The 25,199-nt window shown below is 43.6% G+C and overlaps 1 protein-coding gene across 10 annotated transcripts in view; it reads right to left on the reverse strand.

The window, feature by feature from the left end:
- DNAJC6 (DnaJ heat shock protein family (Hsp40) member C6) overlaps positions 1-23,914 on the reverse strand; it is a 134,931-nt gene extending 111,017 nt beyond the window's left edge. The window contains exon 1 of one of the 10 annotated variants that reach the window (XM_008541628.2): positions 23,795-23,914. In XM_008541628.2, coding sequence (XP_008539850.1) covers positions 23,795-23,819 — 25 coding nt within the window. In that variant the 5' untranslated portion in view covers positions 23,820-23,914. Of the gene's footprint in view, positions 1-11,434; positions 11,688-18,797; positions 19,168-20,428; positions 20,614-23,794 lie in introns of those variants that run through there. The other 9 variants (XM_070592263.1, XM_070592271.1, XM_070592265.1 and 6 more) reach the window with 9 other exon arrangements.
- Positions 23,915-25,199: the final 1,285 nt, after the last annotated feature.

A 25,199-nucleotide genomic window follows, 5' to 3' on the forward strand; every position in this document is an offset into this window, starting at 1 on the left:
TTCTTTCTTTCCTCCCTCCATTTTACAGTAGGTATTGAGGGCCTCTGATGCACAAGAACTTCATCTAATAATTAAAGTGTGGGGGTGACATGAAAGGGAAAACTCAGGATGCTCTGTGAGTGTGTTATAAGGCAGGCCTGGGAAGGGACCCTGGAGTCAGAGAAAGCCATCCAGAGGAAGCTGCTACTGGGAGAAGTAGAACCCAGCTGGGCAAAGAGGAGGGTAAATATATTCCAGGAGAAACAGCATGCTGGGAACTCAAAATCCAGCCTCTGAGGAAGTAAAATGAATCCAAGATGACAATGACTTACTTCCAATTCCAAGCTACACATGTGCGTGACTGTGTGTGCCTGTGCATGTACACGTGTAGACATGTATGTGCATCCGTGTATATACATACATAAAATACCCTCACCATCCTCAGTGAGCCAAGGGCCCGGAGCAGGAGGGGAAGGTGAGACACTCCCACTGCCTCTTTCTCCTTACCACCTACCCCTGCCCCCAGGTAAGGTGAGACCCCTCCCCTGCAGCCCCCTCCTTTTAGCACCCGTTCCCAGATTTTCCCATTTACTTCACAGCAGCAGGAGTCATACCTGGGCTCAATCTCTGCATCCCACCTCCACTCCCATTTGGAAGAAGTATTCTAAATTTAAACCGCACAGCACCAAACTAAAAATGGCTTAGAAAGGGGGACAAACATACCTTGTGCTGGGCTCTTGTTAGATTTCACAGGCACGAATTACCCTTTTTTCTAAGCATACGTAGTCAAGTGATTCTTAGGTGATAAAAGAACCATCTCCTAGTTCGCATGAGACAAAAGTGTCTGTTTTTAAATGACCAGGGAAGAGGCGGAAGAAGGCAGAAAAGGAGTAGGAATTTAAGTGCTGACTCATGCAAGGTGCATTTGCGGTTCTGAGAATGTCATGCAGCTCTACTGGGAGGCAGGGGGGTTCCTCATCCGCTTCCTGAATGGGCCTCTCAGAAAGTGAGATGGAAGGCGTGGGTCCGAAGGCCTGCGTGACGGTCCTGTCCTGAGACACCCCACAACTCCCAGGTAATTCCCCTTCCCAAGCTTCGGTTTCCTCATCCCTAATCATTTTAGGAATTGGAGGCTGAACTTGACCAATGGTTCTCAAGCTTTTTTGTCCTTGGCACTTTTTATTGTCTTTAACATTAAAACATTAGTTCTTTTTTTTTTTTTTTTTTTTAAAGATTTTATTTTTTCCTTTTTCTCCCCAAAGCCCCCCGGTACATAGTTGTGTATTCTTCATTGTGGGTTCCTCTAGTTGTGGCATGTGGGACGCTGCCTCAGCGTGGTCTGACGAGCAGTGCCATGTCCGCGCCCAGGATTCGAACCGACGAAACACTGGGCCGCCTGCAGCAGAGCGCGCGAACTTAACCACTCGGCCACGGGGCCAGCCCCAAAACATTAGTTCTTTTTAAAATTGCTATCGAAGTGTAACAGACATGCTAAAAAATAATCAAATCACATGTTCAGCTCAATGAATTTTTACCAACTGAATGTATCTAAAAAAAAACACTAGCAGCCAGATCAAGTCACAGAACAATACAGCTTTGGAATAGGGACGCATATCTAAATAGGCTGGAAAATAAGAGCCAGTTTGTTTGTTTGATTTTAATAGAAAATTTGGGCAAACATGAAAAACACTTTCACAATTGGGTAATGCACCAACCCTTGGTCACTCTTCAGGTCTGTGTCACATTTGAGTGGAACTATTATCGCCCTGACCTAATTGCTAGAACTACCCTACCATATCTTTGAGAAGGAAGGAGAACCTAGTGCATAAGTGCCCAAAAAACCTGAGATGAAGGAGTGGATGGACTGAAGCTGCATTTGAGAGGCCGGGGACACGGCAGTGACATGAAGCTCATGGGTGCGACCAGCACTATGTACCACCATGCATCCCGGGAGGGATGTTGAAAACAATACCTACTCAGTCTAATTCAACTTCCAGCTATAATAGAGGGAATTGTAGCAGACCAACTGCTATGCTGAGGGCAATTAGAAAAGCCAGATAAAATCCCAAACATCAGTTTGAAGTATGGCCATGCACCACATTAACGACGTTTCAGTCAATGATGGACCACATATAGGATGGTAGCCGCATAAGATTAGTACCATACGGCCTAAGTATATTGCAGGTTATACCATCCAGGTTTGTGTAAGGACACTCTATGATGTTCACACAATGATAAAACCACCTAAAGACACACCTCCCAGAACACATCCCTGTCATTAAGTGTCGCACGACTGTGACAGGAGAGCTACTAATCCGCCAGGATTTGAGCAGCCAGATCTTAGATGCACGAGGCTCACTGAGGTAAGCCCAACTTTCTGAAGGCCCATTTTCCCCCATAGGGCATTTGCTCACTCTTGGTATAGGGCAAGAAGTTGAGAAGCCAGCAGAGGGCAGCTGCTGAGAGGCAGAGAAGGCTACAGAACTTCAGACACTCTTATGGGGCTGCAGAGACAGGAAGTGGAGGTCAGGACTGAAAAGGCACATCCTCGAGGTGCTCAGAGAAGCCTGATATGCCCTTTCTCCTTTAAGCATCGCTAACTGAGCTGCACATGGCACAGGGTTCAGGAGCCTAGGAGAAAGGAGATGAAAAGCAGAATGAAAGGATTTTGCAGAGCAGAGTTTTCAGTGGATTCACAGTACTAGGAAGACAAAAATTGGAATTTAGGGCCTGCCATGGGAAAGATCTCAGGCTCTCAGTCAGTCCTCCTGGGGGCCTGGAATTGGGGAAACCCAAAAGTAGACCAAACCTTAAAAGTCTGCAAAATGGCCTTAATCAGACTGAGTGCCTGACTAGGCTGAGGTGATCTCCCCTCTACTGAGGGCAAAGAATAGGGTAAATACTCTCAGAAGAGAGACGACATCATCCAGAGCACCGTCATACACAACGGTGGACATGTAATAAAAACTTACCAGGCATACAAAGAAAGAAGACCAAGAAGAAAAATAGAAAAGATAAACAGACTGACAAGGGACCCATACTTTCGAGTTATTAAACGTGGTCTTTAAAATGACTGTGATTAATATATTTGAGGAAATAAATGACAAGAGGGAGAATCTATATTTTAAGATAATCTAACAAAAATTCTAAAACTGAAAAATACAAAATGAAATTAAGAAATTAACAGATTGTGTAATAACAAATTAGATACAGCAAAGAGAGCCAGTGAGCCCTAAGACGGTAGAAAATAATCAAACTGAAAAAGAGAGGAAAGATTATGAGTGCAAAAAATAAAGTAAGGGTTATGTGGGGCAGGGTAAAAAACTCTAACATAAAAGTAACTGGAATCCCAGAAAGAGGAGAGGATGGAGCAGAAATAGTATTTGAAAAAATAATGGCGGAGAATTAGGAGAATTACAAAAAACATCAAGCCACACAGGTTCAAGAAGGGCCAAAAACCTTAAGCAGGATAAATATAAAGAAAACTGCTTACAATCAAATAGAGAAAGTCCTAAAAGTAGGCAAAGGAAAAAAGATGCAACATCAAATAGTAACAATAGCATGGATGGCCAACTTTTCCAAGAAAGGATGAAAGCCAGAAGACAATGGAATGGCATCTATGATGTGCTAGGGAAAAATCTTCCTCCTCAGAATTCTACACATCCAATGAAATTACCTTCAAAAGCAAAGGCAAAACTATTTCCAGACCAAAAGAACTGAGAATATTCTTTCATAGCAGATATGTATGACAAGAAATACTACAGGAAGTTTTTTATGCAGAAGGAAAAGATCCCAGAAGGAAAACAGAAGTTCAGGAAGAAATGAAAAGCAATGGGTAGGGTAAATATGTGACTAGATCTAAATATTGACTGTAAAAAACAATAATATTAGGGTCTTATAGAGGTTTAAATATACATATAGCTAAAATGAATTTTAATAATGACACAAAAGGCATAAGGGGGGCAGGGGCTGGGGAGGGGAGAAGACATGGTAAACAAAGCCAGAATGTTCTAAGAGCCTAAGACTGTCCAGGATGTGATTAAGTAAAAGTAGCATTGGGGTATCAAACACACACGCATACACACAAAAGGGAAACAAATGTGTAACAAGCTAGTAGAGAGGGAAAAGGGAAAGTTAAAAATAATGCTTCATAAATCCAAAAGAAAGCCACAAAGAAAAGAAAATGGTACATAAAACAGGTGGGACACAAACAGGAAAGAAATAGCACAATGGTAGCCATAGACCTTAATATATCAATAATTATATTAAATGCTTTAACTACCCAAACTAAAGACCAAATGTCAGACTGGACTTTTAAAAACTCCATTTATTTATTAAAATGTATTACTTAAATTTAAATTTAAATTAAAGTTTAATATAAATTTTTTTTTAATTTTTATTTTTCATTATAAATTATATTATAAATTAAAAAAATAACATTTAAATGCATTATTTAAACAGCATTTATATGCTGTTTATAAAAGATATAGCTTAGATATAAGAGCACAGAAAAATTGAAGTATAAAGATGGAAAAAGATATACCATGGATATATTAGCCCAAAGAAAGTTGCTACAGCTACATTAATATTAGAAAGATAGACTTTAGGGCAGGAAGCATCATTAGAGATAGGAGAGACATTTCATAATAAAGATATGACAATTGTAAATTTATATGGTATTCCCCTTAACACAGCTTCAAAATTAAGTAAAGGAAAAATTGGCAAATATAAAAAAAGAAACAGCTAAATCCAAAATCATAGTGAAAGAGTTTAACCCTCTGTGAGGAACCAATAGAGTGAGAAAAAAAATTAGCTAGGGTATGGAAGATCTGTACTACAAGATTAACAAAACTGACATGTACAGAACACGGAACCAAACAACCTAAGCATGCATATTCTTCTAAAACACATACACAACATACATATATAAAAACTGACAATATGCAGGGCCCCAAAGCAAGTTGCAACAAATTTCGAAGAACTAAAATTATCCAAAGTATATTCTCTAACCATAGTAAAAACAAGCTAGAAATCAGTAGCATAAAGATCATTAGAAACTCCCCAACTGCTTAGAAATTAAGAAGTACATTTCTATATGACATTGTGGGGTTAAAAAAAAAACCCACAATGGAAATTATAAAATATTGTTAACTATGTACCATAAAAATATGATATAACAAAACTTGCAGGATGCAGCTATAGCTATGCTTAGAGGAAAATTTAATAGCCTTAAATGAAAATATTTGTTAAAAGAAAACTGAAAATCAAAGACATAAGCTTCCATTTCAAGAAACTAGAAAAAAATTCAGAAAATTAGAACTTAAGAGTGTTAAAGTAAATAACAAGGATAAAAGTAGGAACTGATGAGATAGAAAACAAATGTATAATACAAAAAGCAACCAAGTCAAAAAAGCTAGCCCTTTGCAAATATTATTAAATTCATAAAACCTTGGCAATATGCCTCAAAAAAAAAGAGAATTACCAGTATAAAAAAGAGAGAAATATCAGGAATAAAAAATAGGGACAAGATCACACAACATAAAGACATTGAAAAGATCATAGGAGGATAGAAAGACAATCTTATGCCAATAAATTTGAAAATTCAGATGAAACGGACAAATTCCTAGAAAAACACTACTTACTAAAACACAAAAAGAAACAGAAAATCTGAATAAATCTATACCTATAAAGGAATCCATACTTTAGAAGCTTTCCACAACAAAATTTCCAGGCTCAAGTGGTTTCACCAGGAAATTCTTCTAGACACTTAAAGAATAATTCCAATCTTACAAAACTCTTCCAGGGAACAGAAAAAGAGGAATTACTTCCTAACTTGTTTTATCAGTTCAGCAAAATCTTGATGTCCAAACCTGGCAATGGCACCACAACAAGAGAAAACAAGTTAATCTCTCTCATGAACAAAGATATTCCTCAACAAAATATTAGCAAATCAAGTCCAGCACTACATAAAAAGGATAACATAGCACAGTTGAGTTTATTCCAGAAACGCAAAGCTGGTTTAACACTCAAAAATCAACGTAATTCACTATATTAACAGAATAAAATAGAACAATCACGTGACCGTCACAATACAGAAAAACATTTGGCAAAACTCAGCACCAATTCATGATAAAAACTGAGCTCACCAGAAATAGAAGATAACTTTCTTAATCTGATAGAAAGTGTCTATATAAAATCTTACATCAAATATTGTACTTAACGGTGAAAGATGGATAGCTTTGCCCTGAGATGAGGGACAAGATAAGGGTATTCACCATCACCCCTTCTGTTCTATGTTGTGAGAGCTTAGCTAGTGCAATAAGGCAAGAGATTAAAAGTATAAGATTTGAAAGGGAGAAATAAAACTGTCCGTATTCACAGAAAACCAACTGCCTATAAACACCCCCAAAATCTAAAAATTACTAAAATTAATAAGCAATGAACTTAAGTTCCTTGAAATAAGGTCAACAAATAAAAATCAACTATATTTCTATATCCTAGTGACAAACAATTAGAAAATAAAAATTTTAAATGCCAATTACAATAGCATAAAAAAATCTATTAGCAGCGACAACACTTTTTAGAAGATTTATAACCCCTATATCTCAGCATTTCTGCCCTCAAAGAGGGCAGTTTATGCTCAGCTCAATCTCATTGTTATAGATTGTTCTAACTTTTTTAAAGGAAGCAGAAACACAGAATTGAATATATAATCTCCAAAAGTTTTAATGTTGGCTCAAATTCTTCTAAAATATTAAGGAGGCCCAAATAAAGTCATTTTATAAACTCTGAGGAACACAAATATATATAACACAAGAATATTTTGTATTTCCCTATTTAGTATCTCAGAATGAAATTCAAAGATAAAATAAGCTACCTAACACAAAATTAAACAAAAAAAGATATATAATGTACCAACCACAATGTAAAAGAGAAGTGAAAGAAAAGTTACTCATAATAAAGCAATGTGGGTTTCAGTATGTAAGTGATCCATCAGGACTATATAAGAGGACATAATAAAGACGCCGGGTACCTATCTCTGTATGTAGATGGAATGAGACAGGTGTGTTGTGCTGGTGTTTCAAATACAAGCGATGTTGCTTTGGGTGATTTTTCTGAACAAAATTAAGTATAACTTTCCTCAATTTACACAGTACTTTTAATCCTGGATATTTCAGAGTATACTAAAACCAATTTATGTTCTAGGCTCAGAACAGTACACAGAGTTTTCACTTACCTCTTCAGCAGAACATTTGAAAGTTGTACAGGACACAGGATAATTCGTCATGGGAGGGAACAGTCCAGAACACTGCAGTACAACTAGCATTTCGGTTTCTGCCCAGTGAATGCTTCCAGAGCCCTTTGCGTCTTTCCAGTGTGTCCCGCAGGAAGCAGTACAGTGCCCATTTGAGCACCACTGGCATACCAGGCTCTAAGCCAGCTTTACCACATGCAGCCCTGACACCCTGAGAACTCACTCGGCCACTTACAGATCACCCTAGCCAAAACACTGTCTCCCCACTCCACCCAGTCACAAGAAGCGGTGACAAAAACCCCTGAAAGAATTTGACATTTCTCTAAATGTACCAAGGTAGTCATGATGGTTAAGAAAAACACAACGTTTTTGGATTTCCTCACACTCATTTTATTTTGAATTACAGCTTGAGGGGTGAACGTCAGTCGTTTTTAATATTTAAGGTCAAAAAGTCTGCATCTGACCATACTCAAACTCCCAATTAGATTCTGTAATAACTTTCAGTGAAAAATCAGATTCTTTCCGGAAGCACTGGCATGGGCAATGCTCTGATCTTAGTTTTAACACAGTAAAATATGTTATGCATAAGTTCATTTGCTCACAAAATGTCATGTTTGTTATTTCGAGACAAAATTTAGAAAAATAACAGAAAAACTGAAAAGAGAACCACTTGCCCTGAATTCTTGTAGAAAAAAAAATTTCCAAATTTTCAAATTCTCCATGTCTGTTCTTTCCTATCTCTGTTTCTAAAACTTTATTGCAAAAAATACTCAGAGAACTTACCAAATAAAAGGAAAATCTGGAGCTGAACTTAAGGAGTCAAAATGTCTATTTTCCAAATAAACAAAATCTAGAAAATTAGTCCAAAGCCATCATTTTCTAAGGTTCACATTTCCCTCTTTATAATTAAGTAAATTAATTCTAACAGCAAATGATGTTGAATATTTTCTCTGCAATTTTGCCCTGATACGTATTCTCAAGCCTTTGCCTAGCATGTGAATGGTTTTGAGGGTTAAATGACCTGGGTCTGAATCCTGGATCTGCCACTCACCAGCGATGCGTCCCGGTGCAAACCTCTTAACTCATTTCTCCATGTAAGATACCCCCTCCCTTGCGATGTTGTGACAATATGTAAAGCACCTTGCAGAGTTTTTCACATACTAGTTGTTCATTAAATAGGAGCTACAATCGTTATTATTGTAATTAGCTGTCATGTTTGCCAATACCTACCTATTAACTCACTCAACAATTTTCTTTTTAGTTGCCTCATGCATAATCTTTTTTCCCTAGCTTGCAAAGCATTTTGCAATATGCTGGGTAAATGTTATACAATGTCTCCTGTGTTTAAAAGCCTCACCAGACTATCTTAAGACCAGATGTATGAAAAAAGGCAAGGAAAGAAAGGCACTCACTAAACCACAATTCAACATTTACTGAACACTAGTGATGTGATGATAGCTTATAAAAGTTCAGTATCCCCTACCAACATCCTGAAGATTTAGTTGCCCCTGTCAACATCTTTAAATTTTGCCTGGCTCCCTTTTCAGTCTTTGCAAGGAGAGCTGACTTCTGAACAATACACAACATTTTAATAGTTTTCTGTGGTAAGTTTCAGAACCAAAACTCTAGTTTTTAGTATATTTATGCTTCATATTCAGGTCCCCAACTAGTACTTTGGAACCCACAAACAGCTCTCCTGGTCTGGTTGCCACGGTCACACCTTCTCCCTAACGTGCACACACATGGCCCACCTCACATCGCACACTCAGTGGTCTCTGCCAACACATTCCCATCTCCCAGACTTAAGGATTCTTCGATCTCTAAGAAATTACCTCAGAAGGGGCTTAAGGGAAATACAGTAATTCATAACTATTTGGGGTCTTAGATCCCTTTGAAAACCCGAGGAGAACTGTTGCCTTTCTCGTCATACATAAACAAAAACAGACATGCATATAAAACTGCATTTCACAGACTCCTTGAAAACCAAATTAAGGAGCGATGATTTCTTTCAGTGTCTCTCAAATTCTTTTGACTGGGATTCACAATGAGAAACAGACCTGACACAAAGACAGCCCATACTTACATACATAAACATAAATATCTAAAACGGAAGTTTCAGGAAACAATATTTACCCTTAGCCACATGCAGTGGTTTCTGACATTCTCTATTCTATTGCATCTTCCTAAAATGTTGCTTGAGATTCACCAAATTGCTTTCTTACCACCCACAATCTGAAGAACAGTGATTCAGAGTAACATTTCTCCATCTTGGAGATAAGAAAACCGAGGTCCAAAAGAATAAAGGGTCTTGTCCTAGGTCACTAATGAGTTAGTCAAGCTGGAAGCTAATTATCCTGACCCTCCACCAAAGCCTGTTTCCAAAAGAAGGTGAAACAAAAATTCTAAATACCAGTCCCCTCAAAAAGCAGCTGGGGATCCGAAGCTTAAAACATGCTGATACACTGAGAAACTAGGGGTGTTTCAATTCCAAACAATGGTGAATATTAACCTCAACCTGAGCCTCCAATTCAGGCAGTCTTAACTTTTTCTAAATCAGGCCCCCTGGCCTAGCATGACACGGCATATAAGCAAAATTTTTCTTTCCAGAAACCCTTTCTCTGGCCACTGAAAACAACGCAGGAAAAACCAGCATTCTCCTTGAGTTCCTTTAACATCCCTGATTTACACACTTCTTTTATTTGTCCAGAAGAGGCTGGCTTGGAGACAGCAATGCCAGGCCCACGTATAGCTGTTTGCTTGCCCACTGAGGCTGCTCAATTAACATTTAAACATCAGAACCACAGAGATCAATACATGGACGTGAATGACCCAGAGCCTATTGCATGCTAACACTACCAGCACCAGCTACTCCCCACCCACGCCGCCTTTTAAAGCCTCAATTATAGAGTGGGATTGCTTAGGAGCCTTGCTCGGTACGTTGAAACACCAGTCTCCCCACCGGCATCAGGCTGCGTGTGGGTTTTTGGTTTTGTTTTCTTTTTGTAACGTGGAATGAACATCATTGCCATCCCAAGCTGGGACTCTTACACGAGCCAGAGACGGCGGCTGGGGACTGGTCTGGAGGAGGCCAGGCCGGGCGGCGCCGCGCGCAGGAGGAGAGGCCCGGGGGCCTGTGTGTTCGCACCGATCACGCACCCGGCGGGACTGGGCGCCCGAGGGCACAGCGCGGGGCGCACTCGGAGGCGCAGCGGCCCCCGGGCGGGAAGGCGACAGCTCGCAGGGGAAAGGGGGGCACAAGCGAGCGTTCGGGAGGAGCCGGTGCGCGGCGCCCCCGCCCCGCGCAGCGATGGCGTCCTCGGCCGTTGGCCTCGCCGCGCCCCGCGCCTCCCTATGGCGCCCGCATCGGTGCTGCACGAAGGAAGGGCTCCCTCCTGGAAACCAGATCGGGACCACGTGTAGCCTTGGGGTCTATCGCTCCTCCCCCAACTGCGGCAGAAAATTCAAGGAGCCTAGGAATTTTAAACCCCAGAATCCTGCAGAACCCTTGTTGTTGAACTTAACATTTGCTTGGCTCATTTTCAGTGAGTCCGCTCCCTTCCTGAGTCTTCATTTAAATCCGTTTCTCTACTCCTCCTTGCCTCCAACATAATTGGGGGAGGGGGGAGCGCAGGGGGGGGGCAGGTGGAAGGGTGCTGTATCAGGGATCTAGGGGGTGGAGGCAGTTTGCATTGAGTATCTCCGCAAGATAAACAGATCTGAAGGTCAGCGACGGCTCCCCAGTGGGCCCTCCCGCAAAGATTAATGTTCATTAAGGGATTCTCAGTGTTTTTCTTGAGAACCCAAACTGTGTAAGTCCGAGGTAGTTCAGATATTCCAGTTCCAATAATGCATCAAAACCCTACATATTAATTAACTATTGAACACTCCCCAAATAAAATCACCAACATTCTGTGAGCTATCAAAAGGAAATCCATGATGGAAATATGCGTTACTCGGCTAAGATTAAATGAAGAATGCAAAAATACCATTATATTTAGTAGCACAAAATGGAAAACTGAGTGACACAATATTTGGAAACCAGAAGCCAGTCATTTAAAAGTCATATTTATTATATAACTAGAATTTTTAAATACATGCACAGTAATTTTAAATCAGCCATTAATACAAACTAAACGTGTGTGTGGAGTGACATCTCAACCCTAGCATCTTTTGGCCTCCCCTCTGCAGTTGGCCCCTTACCTTTATTTTCAGAATCTTTCATTCTCACCTTCCTCCCTCTGCTGCAAAAGAGCAGGAAAGTCCAGCTGATTCTGCAACCCTGACTTTTGATTTGTCATTCATAGTCAGCGGTCTCAGGGGCGAAGTCCCTCAACGGAGGGGAACCCGGGCTCTGCTAATTGCATACAAGGCAGCGTGCAGGGTTATAATTTTGCTTATGCTGGAGCGGAAAGGATGGGGATGAAGGCGGATGTAAACACACATTCCAAAACATGGCATGGAACTGGATCTGGAGCCTAAGCTTGCCTTTCCTTCCCTTAGGTTAGAGAACCAACTGTTCAGCGCCTCCTTGTCTCTGGAGAGATTTGGTCCAAGTTGAAAGGGAATGTTTGTGCCATGAGCCAGGCTTATTTTCAATCGGAGACCTTACCTTTGGAGGGGGATTAAGAGTCCTGTGCTTTATTTCCTCTTACATATTCATTCATTCAACAAACACTTCTTTTACTTCTCTGTGGACCAGGCTGTATGCTAAGTCCTGGAGCTACAACAGAGAAGGGGACCAGCCCCAATCCTCAAGCTGCTCACAGGCTGTTAGAATTCAGGGGCATACATGGCAATACAATGACCTGTGTCTGCTACATGGACACAGGTTACGGAACCTATTTCATCCAGGCCTAAGTTGATATTCAAGGTTTTAATGATTGGTTTTAAGACATTGAGTGGTTGAGCCAGAAATGGGTATAAGGAAGCCCGACCATAAGACCTCCTCTGTTAGGGGGAAAGGAAGATTCAAGCAAATCTTGGAATCATCTAATTCACTCTTAACTTCAATCATTACACATCTCGGATTCATTCATTCCTTCCTTCAACAAATGGTTATTTGTGCCAGGCACTATTCCACGTGTTAGGAATTTGGGAGTACAGAAAACAGACCGAGTGAGTCCCTGCCCTCAAAGCTTTTACATTCTGGTGGGAGGATTCAGATAGGCAATAAACAAATATAAACAGCAATGAATGCTGTGAAGAAAAACAAAACGGGGTAAGGAGGTATCAGAGGCGCCGTATTAGACAGGGTGGCCAGGGCAGGTGACATTTAACTTATTTTATGGAAAACAGGTCATCACAGTCCCTTCCAAACATCTTCACTCAGAACTGTTTTTTAAGTTCTGAACTCTCACAACGTCCTCTGCTCCAAGTGCACTTGGATGGGTGCTGTTTACTCCCCATTATCCAGGTTGGTAAACTGACATCCAGAAAGAGTAAGTGATCCAATCCAGGACCTCATTAAGTTGGGGGAAGAGCAACAGAAAGAAATATACCTACCTGTTACTCTCATCTCCAGAAACTGCAGGGTTAAACACAACATTGACATGGAAAACTTGCTGGAGCAGGAGCTGAGACAGGAAGGTGGAAGACCTGTCTCCAGCAGCATTGTTCGAGTGCTGCAGGCCAGGTGACTTACCCTCCCTGGAACCAGTCTCATCCGGAAAGTGGGGCTAATCGCACCTGCCCTGTGTATGTCCCAGGCTGTTCAGAAGATCCAGAGGGAGAACAGATGTGGTATTTTATAAACGAAGTGCTACCTAAATCTAAGATGTAATTATCAACATGCTTGGGCACATTTACGAGAACTAATTGCTAGTGTTCACCTGCTTATTACTGCAGCCCAAGAGTCCAATACAGCCACAGAGTGGAAGCTGTCATGGCTACTAGGGGTCCTGGAGTTGATTTCTAGCTGCCATGATTTAAAGACTCCCTGAAGGTTTTGGGAAATTTTAAGTATCTGTTTTCCGTTCCCGTCTTTCCTTAGCAGTGGATCACACCTTTACGCTCTTCTTTGACAATTTAAGACCAATGAGGAAAGTCTGCCTTCAGTGGAACTCCTCGCTGGCCACCAAACGAGCCAAATTGGCCCATAACCCACATCAAAGAAACAGGCATCTCTATCCCCAAGGATCAAGTCCAGGGCAGCCAACATGTGCCCAGCAGGAGCCCCTTGAGAGACTGAGAGGCTGAGGGAGGAAGGAGCAGGTGAGAAGCCCACCACCCATGCTCTTGCATTCAATCAACATTCATCGTGCCAGGCACTGCTCTGAACACTGGGAATGACACAGTTCTGAACAAGACATTCTCTGTCCTCAAGGAGCTCGTGGTCTCAGGGCAAGAAGTCTCCAGAGGCACAGCAATTTCCTGCACTAGGCAGAGGAGTGCGGAGGCCTGGGTCTGAGTAGTAGGCCAGGCGCTCTAAAGCAGGAGAGACTGGGTTCAGACATGGGCTCTGCCAGCTCCTGGCCCCTAGAACAAGCTGGGACAGGTTCCTGCAGCTCTCTAAGCCTCCATTTCCTGATCTGTGCGATGAAGATAATAATGGTACCCACCTCCTAGGGAGGGGTGAGGCTCAAGGAGTTAATACACATAAAGTGCAGGGAACACTTTACTTTATGCCTGACGCATAAAGCAAGGGCTCCATAAATACTGTGAGGCTGACATTATCACCTTGTGACCCCAACAAGGGTACCCCTCTGGGCCTCAGTTTCCTCATAAAACGTGGAAAATAATAACTAGCTTGCATGGCTACTCTGAGAATTACACATCAGGAAGAATATAAAGCCCATGGCATTAAGGAGTAGCTCAGCCCTGGAGACTCGCTCCAGGCCCCTTTAATCCAGCAGGCTTCCCAAGAAAAAGGCTGAGGCTGGGAGGAGAGGGGAACTGGGAGAAGGGCCGCCATTAATATTAAAAAGGAAGCAATTTTTTTTCTGAGAGTGTTGTCATTTCTAGGAGTACCTGCATTTCACCCAACATTGTATTTTGAAAAGTTTCAAACCTAAAAAAGGTTGGGAAAATTGCAGGGTGAACTCCATCTTCAAGTATGTTTTGCTATATTTGCTTTATTGCATATCTGTTCATCTCTCTATCTATCCTTTATTGATAGTTTTAAAAATTAAGTTAAAAGAGGTTTGAAGACCTCTTCCAATAAACAGAGCCTTTACTTTTCCTCCTGACACAATTTTCACAGAAGGTTTAGCCCTCCTGATTCTGTGGCCATGCCAAGCAGGGCCAGATGAATTCTCAGAAGCCTTGTCTTGCCCCACAGTAAACCTCATGGCCACACCCAGTTGAGGGACAAGGATGGACTCAAGCCTCGGTGCGTTCCAGAACAAGGCAGTGTCTCTGGCAGACTCCATGCTTCAAATAAACTGGTACCAAGGACCATTATGAACACCTATTGATGGAAATGATGCTGCATCTCAATAAGTGGGTTTAGGGAAAGCTTCAGGCAGGCTCCCCTGGCCCCGAAGTCCCTTCACAGCTCTGCACAGTCTTTGTCTTGTTAGATGCCACTTCTGAGTCACTAGACCGGTGAGTCATGCCCAGCAAGGGAGGCCATCTTGAAAGCAAAACCAAAGAGCATTTTCAAGAAAAATGAGTGGGACCCCGAATTGAAAGAGAATAAGGCTTTTTATTGTCCTAGCAAAACAAAAATGAAAGAAAAAAATGCTGCCGGAACATTGTGGGTTAAACTTCCCAGCTGCAAATTTTCCTCTGGGGAAAAAACTGAGCAAAAAAAGTTTTTACATTCTTTTGGAAATCTGAGGGCAAGAGGGACTTGGAGGATACGTCTCAAATTAGGCAGACCTAACAACCTGTCCATGACTTGTCCCGACCCTCTTCTGGCTTAGTCAGCCATTCCCAAAACATGCCAGGGCGGGTGACGGGAGGGGGGCTTCACCTGCACCACCGACTTCCTCCACCAGCCACGCCTCTGTCTGGTCTGCTCAGAGCATCCAGTGGCCACAAAAGAGGTGAAATGGAGAGAAAAACTGCCAACCGAGGGTGGGGGTGTGTGATCAGGGTCACAGCAGAGGAGAGCAGCATGATCGTAAGAAAAGCTGGGTGGGCTCCCACGAAGCCAGGCCACAAAGCAAGGGGAAGAGAATTAACATGGAATACCTACTGTGTGCCAGGGAACCTTCTCATTGTCATCACCACAAGTTTATTGAGAACCTACTACTTGCCAAGCATTGTCTTTAAAGCAGGGACTTTCACAGCACCCTGCCTGGGTTTGAATCCCAGCTTCCTAGCTGTGTAATGTTGGAAACGTTACTTAGCCTCTCTGTGCTTCGGTTTCCTCATTTGTGAAATAGAGATTGTAAAACAGGGTTATTGTAAGAATTAAATGAAATAAAAATATGCACAGGTTTAGGACAGTGGCTGGCACCCAGCAAGCAATGCGTGCATAAGTCCTGCCCATCCGTTTTTTTAGATGAGGCAGAAAGAGGCGAGGTGACTGCCGAAGGACACACAGCTACAAAGTAGCAGAGCCAGGATACTTCCTGTCCTTTACCCCTTACAACAAGCCCGTGACGGAAGTGATACCCTCTTCCTTTTATTGATGAGTGCTCACAAGCTCAAGAGCGCTCCAGTAACTGGCTCATGTCACAAGCTGGCAAATGGGAGAGTGAAGATTTAAAACCCAAATTTGCTGACTTTAAAGCCCTTTCTCAACCCACTAGACCAGCGGTTCTAAGACTTTAGCAAAGGTCAGGATTCCTGTGGGGCTTGTTAAAACGCAGACTACCGGGCCCCCCTTCGGAGGTTCTGATTTGGCAGTGCTGAGGTGGGGTCCAGCAACTTGTTGCATTTCTGACAAGTTCCAGTGATGCTGACGCTGCTGGTCCAGAGACCACACTCAGAGAACTAGTACTCTACAGTCATGCACCTGTATGCACAACATGAGGTGGGAGAAGGGGCAGGGCCTAAACACCGTGGGTCAGTGAGGTTTTCCCACTCTGGCAAAGTGCTGCTTACTTCCCAGGGCCTAGCAAATACCCAGTGTAATTACACAGTCCCTTCATGTCTATGATTCACTGGATCCTTCCACTAACCCTAGGTAGTGATCATTATCTCCACTCAATGGGATTTGTTTTTAGGGGCCTAGGCTGGAAAATGGCAGTGAGGGACTAAACCACAGATCGCCTGACAAGTGTTCTGTCCTCTTCTGCAAGTATCTTGTCCCGGAAAGCACTATCTGCTGGCGGAGACTGGCTCTGGTTCCAATCCGTATCTTCCCAGGGGACATGGCAGCTCAGGAAAGAGCTCGTAGTCCCACCGGGGTTTGGTGGAGGTAATTCCTGGTGGGAGGAACTCAGGGCCAGTTTTCCACCATCATTTCCAGGCCTAGGGAAGTCTACTGCTCACAAAACACATCTACCATCTGTTCACTCCCTTTTCTATAACCTAAAAGCTTTAATATTTGACTAAAATACAGTTCTCCGGAAAGGATGGAAGCATTTGGGGCTAATCTCCCCTGGGCACAGCTTGTTCATATTCTCACTTAGAACAGCTTGATGGTTAGGTATGTTTTTGAAAGCTGTTTGGACATATAAGCCTTCAAATGATTAGTATCCAGACTATTTAAAGAACTCTTATAAATGGATAAGAAAAAGACAAACCACCAGAGGAAAAAAAATAGGAAAAGATATGAATAGATCTTATTCACACATGGCCAATATTCATGTGAAAAGATCTTCAGCTTCATTATTTGTCAAGGAAATTCAATATAACACAACCATGCAGTATCATTTCACATCCATCAAATTGGCAGTATTAAAAAGTCCGATGGTACTCAGTACCAGCTAGGAAGGAAGGAATCAGGAACCCCACACACTGCTGGTGGGAACGAATTAGCACAAATGTATGGAAGTCAACTTGGTAATCTCTCTCAAAATTAAACAAGTATATACTTTTTAATCCAGTAATTATCCTTTTAGGTATTTATCCTATACCTATAGCCACAAGTGTTCAGACTATAAATTTCAGAAGCATTGTCTTTGGAGAGAGATATATAATATAAATGCATTTTATTGTATATAAGGTATAGACAAATACATTCATTGAATGTCTGCCATGTTCAGGACTCAGTGTCAGGCTGAAAAGATGCCAGGAGTCCCCAGAAGCTATGCTACTTCTCACCTGCCACCTCCTGATAAAAAAAGGGTGGGACAAAGAAGGATGGTGGTGTGGAAGACCTTCTGGTTGATGCAGAAGTGAAGCTGCGCCGAAGGAGCTTCCAGCCACGGTTTTTTTCCCACAGCTCATTGAACATTCTGGCCCCACACGTAACCATATTTGGGATGTGATCATATGGTGGAAGATCTGGACAAATATTAATAATAACCACCACCATCTTGTGAGCCGCTATGTACCAGGCACCTTATATACATTAATTCATTTAATCATCACAGTAACATTATGACATTGGAATTATCATCCCTGTTTTACAAATGATATATAACTGAGTTTTAGAAAGATCTGGCACCCTGCCCAAGACCACAGAGCTTATTAGTGACAGATTCAAGTCATAGTCTGTCTGACGCCGAAGCATAGGACTCTAGATGCTCAAAGTGATGCTGGCATCATCATGAGACATTCAGGCCACCTTTAAAAACATCAGACATAATCGGCATATGGATTTCTTTCATTGCATGATATTTATGAACTTTACTTCCCCCCTCCAAGAGTACAGATATCGGAGTATGTTTACTTTGTGCAGGGAGATGTGGCAGAAAGGATGCTGTATGGGTACTGAGGCCTGAACTTGCCACTCACCAGTCATAAGACCTTCTGCAAAGTCACTGTCTCTTGCTCCACCTTCCTCATCTCTAAAATGGGGAAAATAAATACCATCCACCCTCCCTCCTTCCAGGACATTGTCAAGACCTCACAGTTGACCTATTCTATAAATTGTAGAGTATCATATAACATAAGACATTATGATGGCCTAGTCCCCAGGTTGTATGAGGGAAGAGGAAGTAGAGAAATAGAGCAGTCAAGATCCTATCTAAGAAAAGAGAAGTGTGGCATGGCAACGGGCCCCAGGAAGCCATCGGTGAACTCTAGGACAGGAACAGAGAAAAGAGGAGAGGATGGCTGTGTACGCAGTACAGACCTGGTTTTAAAAACTATAAAACTAGGAAACTTATTCTAACCCAATTTACTACAGTGGCAATATCCATTTATTCCTCTTTTGTAAACATTCACAGAACGCCGGGAATGACACTATGCATATAATTATCACTCAAGGAATACTTGTTGCAATTCCCAATCTATTCAACTACTCAGGCAAGCTCAAGAAAAGGTGTGTGCAGCCTGCAGCCCTACTAAATTTCAGCAACAGTTCTTAATGCCAGTGGGGAAGGAATTTAATTGGCGCGTTGACAAAAAGTAATAACACATCCTTTGAAAGCCAGCAAGATGACAATGCCAAGCCACAGACTCTCCCTAACTACCAACAATAGCAAAGCTTGTTTCTACACAATAAATAAATATTTGAAAGATAATTACTGCTGCTCTTTGTCAAATTTATTTTTAGAATGCTTACTATGTGCCAGCACTTTACAATTGTTAACTCATTAATCCATTCAATCCTCAAAACAATGCCAGGGTGGGAGGGTGACAACGGCTTCAGTGACAGGGCCCTGGTGCAATCTGGCTTCTGCCCTGGATCAGGTCGGCCATTTTAGAAATCAAGGCATCTCAGGCTCTCAGAAAAAGAATCCTCAGATGATGGAAACTGATGAAAAGGATGAGACAGGACACACACACACTCACCCTCACACACACTCACATACATACTCATACATCCACACATTCACACACACACACTTGCTCACACTTACACACACAAGCAAACAGGTATCTACAAAGTACCAAGCCCGGACTTAGCCTGGCGGGGGATGCAAACATGAAGTGGATGAGAACCTGCCCACCTGGAATCTGTAATACCAGATGGACAGCAACAAATGCCTGACGGAGGAGGAAATACTAAAAGAGGGGTTACAGGTGGCAGGCACCCCAGGAAAGGCTCCACAGAGGAGACGTGTCTGTGCTAGTATCGATGGATGGGCAGGAAGTGGCCAGGCTGAGAGAGAAAGGCTCGGCCACTGCAGACCCAGGGAAGGCAGTGAGCCGGCAGATCCTGTCACATCACCGCTTAGAACACTTTTGCGGCTTCCCAGATCCCTTAGAATAAAACCCAAACGCCCGTCATGGCCTCCCCATGTGCCCTCCCCTTCCCCCTGTAAGCTCGGCACCCGGGAACCTCGCCACTTGTTCCCTCTGCAGGATCGCTCTCCCTTGGCTCCAGGCTGGAGTGACTCCTCATCGGGCTTTGGGTCTCAGCTTCCACTGCTCGGCCTCAGAGGCCTTCCCTGTCCACCCCACAGAAGCCAGGGCCCTCTGCCCGGTCTCCTCTCCCGGGAGACTATCTGATTCCTTCCAAGCACACACAGCAATCTGTAGCAGGGATTTCCACCTGTTTTATACGTGCAATGCCTGTTTCTCCCTCTGCAAGCAGTTCCACGAGCTGGGGCCTCACCTATCTCGTTCACTCCAGGGCCTGGCACGCAGGCGGAGCTGATAAAAATTGAGGAATGAATGAACGAACGGAGGGAGTCCGTGACTGAATAAGAAGGGTGAGCGAAGGCCCTGCGGAGGCCAGGGAGGAAGGTGTTTGGAAAGTACTTGATCGTGCCTAGAGCTCACCAGATAACAGGGAGTCACGCAGACAGGTGGGAAAGGGGGTGGGTCCTGCCGCGGAGGCCCTGGAGGCAGCCCCGGGTCCGGATTAATGCCCCCAACGGGTACTGCATTGCAGGCGCCGGGCAGGTGCTGGGGGTACAAACCGGAGGACGACTGCGTCCCCGGGGCACCCCGGATTCCTTGCGGGCAAGGCCAAACGACAAGACAGGGGCTTGAAGGAAACCAGCTGCGAACACCTAGGCCAACTGGAGACGCTTAAGGAGCCGAGGGGGCACGGGGGAGACCGGCCCTGCGCGTCGGCGCGCGCCCCGGGGGAGCTCGGGGGCCGGCCGCGGCGGAGGGTCGCCCCGGCCGCCGGACATCCAGGCGGCGCCCCTTTACCCACCACCCCCCACCCCGGCCGCGGGCCCCCGGGCCGAGAAGGCGGCCCGAGAGGCGGCCAGCGCCGCCCGAGCCCGCGCCCGCACTCACCCTGCGCCGCCGGGGGCCCCGAGCGCGTCCGCCACAGCCGCCGGCTCGCCTTCCACGGCCGCAGCGAGAACAGCCGCCGGCTCTTCTTGCCGCCCTTCTCAGTTGCTCCCATCGGTGCGCCCGCGCCCGCCCCCGCCGCCCGAGGTCGCCGCCGCCGGCCGCCGCGCGTCCGCCCCGTGCGCCCCGGGGCACGCGCCGCCGGGGAGGAGCCTGCGGCCGGGCGGGGCCGGGTGCGCGGGGGCCGCGCCGGTGCCTCCGCGCTCCGGAGAGGCCGAGGGATGCCGGGCGCGGCGAGGCGCCGCCGGGGCACGCGAGCGCCGCGGGACGTGCGCTGGTTTTACCCCCAGACACAGATCGTGCAGGTGAAGCTCCGACAGGCGAAGGGTTTGCCCAGAGATCACACAGCGGCTAAATCGTGGCCGTTCCCCAGGCCTGAGCTCTCACTCTCTTTTTCATACCTTGCTACTGCCTCAGAGGTAGAATTCTTTTAAGTGTGACAGATAGTCCTGTTTTCCTCATACAACAGATTATGGACCATGCATGATTTTTCGAGAACCTGTTCTGCGTCCAGGCGCTTTCACACACGTGCCATCCAACCTCACGGCAGCCCCGTGAGGTGGGAGGCATCTTCCCATTTTCCAGATGAGGAAACTGAAATGGCCGAGCTGAGGCTGCGCCCGCTCCCGCCACTTTGTCCCTGTCGTGATTTTGGTTACAACTGGGAGAGTCTGGGAAGAAGGTCAAAACCAAGATCCTTTCACGCTGCCTGGCTGCTGTTAAGAATGGCTAATATTTATGGAGTGCCTTCCGTGTGCCGGATTTTACACACATTACCTTATATTTCCTCTCCCAGTGATACTCATGGGAGAGAAATTATTAACATCCATGCTTAACAGACGGGGGAAACAGCATCAGAGAGGTCAGGTTACACATATAAAACCTTAATAAAGCTTATATGTTAAGTTGAATCATGAAATTGCCGTTTTTGTAGGCCCAAACATTATCGAATATCATACAGGAGCTTCACCAGGCGATCAAAATTAAAATCAACAGTGGAGGCAGAGGAAAATCGAGTTCCCGCAGATGTGTTCCACGGAGAAAGATGTGACATCTTTGTGATATTCTGGCGGAGAATGCACAACCTGAATCTAATCGGGGGGAAATGTAAGATAAACCCCAAATGAGGACTTTACTATTAAAGAGGGGCTGGTGCGGTATTGTTCAAAGTGTCAGTGTCATAGCAGATGAAGAAAAGCTGTGACCATGTTCTGGATTGAAGGAGACTCGAGACACGGCAACTAATACCTGAGTCTAGCCTGGACCCTGAGTGGGAGTTTTTAAAAAAGACTCTAAAGGACATTAGTGGGTCAATTTTCAAAAAAAATGAAATATAGATTGTAGATTAGATAAGTGTTTATCAAGGATAAATTTACTGGAGTTGACTACACAGTGGTTATGTAAGAAAATATTCGTATTTTTCAAAAATCCACACTAATTAGGAATAAAAGCCATGATGAGTTTAACTTACCTTCAAATGGTTTAGAAAGAAGTTTCACATATGTGTGTCTGTGTATGTGTGTGTAGCGGGGAGCAAATGATAAACCAAATGCAGCAAAATGTAATGGTAGGTGAATCTGGAGAAAGAGCATATGGGCATGTTGTGTACTCTCCTTGTTCTTGCAACTTTTCTGTAAGTTTGAAATTTATCCCCATGTAAAAAGATAAAAAACATTTAAGTTCCATAAAAAAAGAAAATAATGTGGGAGGAATCCTCTACCTGATATTAAGGTCTATTATAAAGCTGTACTCATCAAAATAGTGTGGTATTGGCAGAGGGCTAGACCACAGATCAATGAGACAGAATAAAGAACCCGAGACAGACCCACATCAACATGCCCAACTGATTTTGACAAAGGTGTAAAAGCAATCCAATGGAGGAAAGATAGCTTTTTCAACAAATGATGCTAGAATAATTGGACATCCATTGACAAAAAAAAAGCGAGCCTCGATCCACACCTTATATAAAAGTCAGGTCAAAATGGATTGCAGAAATTAAATGTAAAGTGTAAAACTAGAAAACTTTTAGGAAAAAAAATAGGATGAAATCTTCTAGGATCTGGAGCTATGCAAAGAGTTTTTAGACTTGTCACCAAAAACATGATCCTTGAGTGGAAAAACTGATAAGTTGGACCTTATCACAATCAAATACTTTTGCTCTGTGAAAGACCCTGCTAAGAAGCTGAAAGGACAGGCTACAGATTGGGCACAAACACTTATGCAACGAACTACATATCCACAAATGTTTAAAATCTCAAAACTCAACGTTAAAAAAACAAGCAATCCGATTAGAAAATGTGCGAAAGACATGAACTATTTCACTAAAAATGATATACAGATAGATAGCAAATAACCACATGAAAAGATATTCAGCATCATTAGCCATTAAGAAATACAACTTAAAGCTACAATGAGATATCCCTACATGACTAAAATGAAACGGCTAAAATGAAAAATAGTGAAAATACCAAATGCTGGCAAGGATGCAGAGGGAAAGACTGGATCTCTAATTCATTGCTTGTAGGCATGTAAAAGACACAGCCACTGTGGAAAAGAGTCTGGCAGTTTCTTAGAGAGTTAAATACTCAACTACCGTAAGACCCAGTAATTATACTCTTGGGTACTTATCCTAGAAAAATTGAAAATTTACATTCACACAAAAACTATACACGAATGTTCATAGCAGCTTTATTTGCAGTAGCCAAAACCTGGATACAACCCAGATGTTCTGTTTTATTCTTTCTCTAATCCAGAAGAATAGGAAGACAGAAATATCAAACGAAGAAAGGAAGTGGGAGAGACTGGGATGAGGGTGGAAATCAAGAGGTATTCTCTCTCTCTCTCTCTCTCTCTCTCTCTCTCTGTCAGCAATATGCTGAGTTTTCTTGTACACCAACCTTCACTCTCCATGGCATCCAGAAGAAAGTCTGAAGAAATAAGCCCTTAGAAGAAGTGATCTAATTAACAAAGCTACTCAGGAATGGCGGCCATGTGCCACCATCTGATACCCTAAACAAGGGTTGTCCTCTCTTCCTCTTTCCTTCTTACCTGCCCTTGGAAACAGGACACCTGAAATCTAGTCCTGGTTGCCCAAACCATCTGTGAAATATTGGTTATGTCCCTTCCGCTCTTTGCTGACTATTTTAGTCACCACCACCACTCCCATTATGGAGGGGATTTCACCAAATGACCTAGAAGTTTCATTCTAGAGTCTGCCACCATCCTTTCCAGATGTCCTGGCTCTCACTAGCTGGTTTTGGAATACTGCTAAGTGTCAGTAGCCCCAGTGGGCCTGGCGTAGAGACTCACCTTTTCTTCCATTGTCCTTGCACATCCAGTGGATCAAAATAGCTCCTCGAGGGGCCCACTAGCTCACTGCTTAGACCTCACTGGTCAGGGCAGGCTGAGAGAGACATTCTTGGACTTGCCCTTTTAGTCCAAACATCATGTGATTTCATGGCACTCCTCCAGCCCGGAGCTGAAACGAGGCCAGAAGGCTCTGGCTCCCACGCTCAGAACTTGCTCCAGGCAGATCCAGTGGGGAGACTTCTCTGCAGTCTGTGGAGACCATGGGGAAAGAATGCGGCCTGGGAGAAGATCTTCCACCTGAGCAGAAACACCCCAGGGCCCTGAGGCACATTCATGAGCATTAGCAACTTGGAATTTCTTTTGAAATGTCAAAAATGCAAAAGAAGCCCACTTACTTGTACATCTGGCTTACTGAGCATAGGAGAAAAACAAAGGGAGAAAAAACCCTTGAATTCCATTCATGTCATTGTGTTTACAAAGCTAAGTCCAGAAATATGAAAATGACAGTCCTCAAAATCAACGGGATACAAGATTTTCCTGGGTGTGTGCATGAGTGGGTGCGTGTGTGTGTGTGCGTGCGTGACAGTGTGCATGCCTGTGAGTGCACATGCGTGTGTGTGTGTGTGAGAGCTCTAACAGAAAGTACTTAGGGTGTCCAGCTAGGCAGAGCTGTGTGAATTCTGGCTGTGCCACTTACTAAGTGTGTGATCTTACCCAACTTTTCCAACTGCTCCAAGTGTCAGTTTTCCTGTCAGTAAAATGGAGATAGTAAACAGCACCTACCTCACAGGGTGATGATAAGTTTTCCTCTTATACGTACAGTATCTAATAAGGTCAATAAATGGTAGTTTATTCTAATACTCTGTCCATTTAGAGACAATGACAGATGAAGAAGAATGGCATCTTCTTTTGCAGTGAATAAATAAATGTGTGTGGGGGGGTGTTTAAAGAGAGAGAAATGGAAAGGATTTTGATGTTTGGTGAAGGTCACATCCTTCAAACTTCATGACTTAATTCTGTGTCTCTCTTCTATTATCCCTGAGGGGTCCTGTACCTACCCTCCCTTACAGAGAGTTCCAGAATGTAAACCAAACTGCATAGCCTGAAGGCATCTCAAGTGCCTTTGGAACCATCGGAACTAATGGTGTGGTTTCACGTTACCCCAATAGCAATGCCGATTGGGCTATTATTAGTGCAGAAAACAGTTAAGGGCAGTCTCCACTTTAAACTGATTTTTCAATCTGAAGTTCTCCAAGTTTACAAGATTTATGATATAATCAAAGTTTAAAGAGCAATTCCTCAGAAAGCCTCCCAACCACGACCTGTTCAGCAGTGGTACCTGGTGTGAGAGGAGGAGAAACTGCTGATGCAAAATGTTTTCAGGGCTTCTAAGAGACTGTTTCAA

The sequence above is a fragment of the Equus przewalskii genome, chromosome 24 (assembly GCF_037783145.1).
Source record: "Equus przewalskii isolate Varuska chromosome 24, EquPr2, whole genome shotgun sequence".
NCBI classification, from domain to species: Eukaryota; Metazoa; Chordata; class Mammalia; order Perissodactyla; family Equidae; genus Equus; species Equus przewalskii.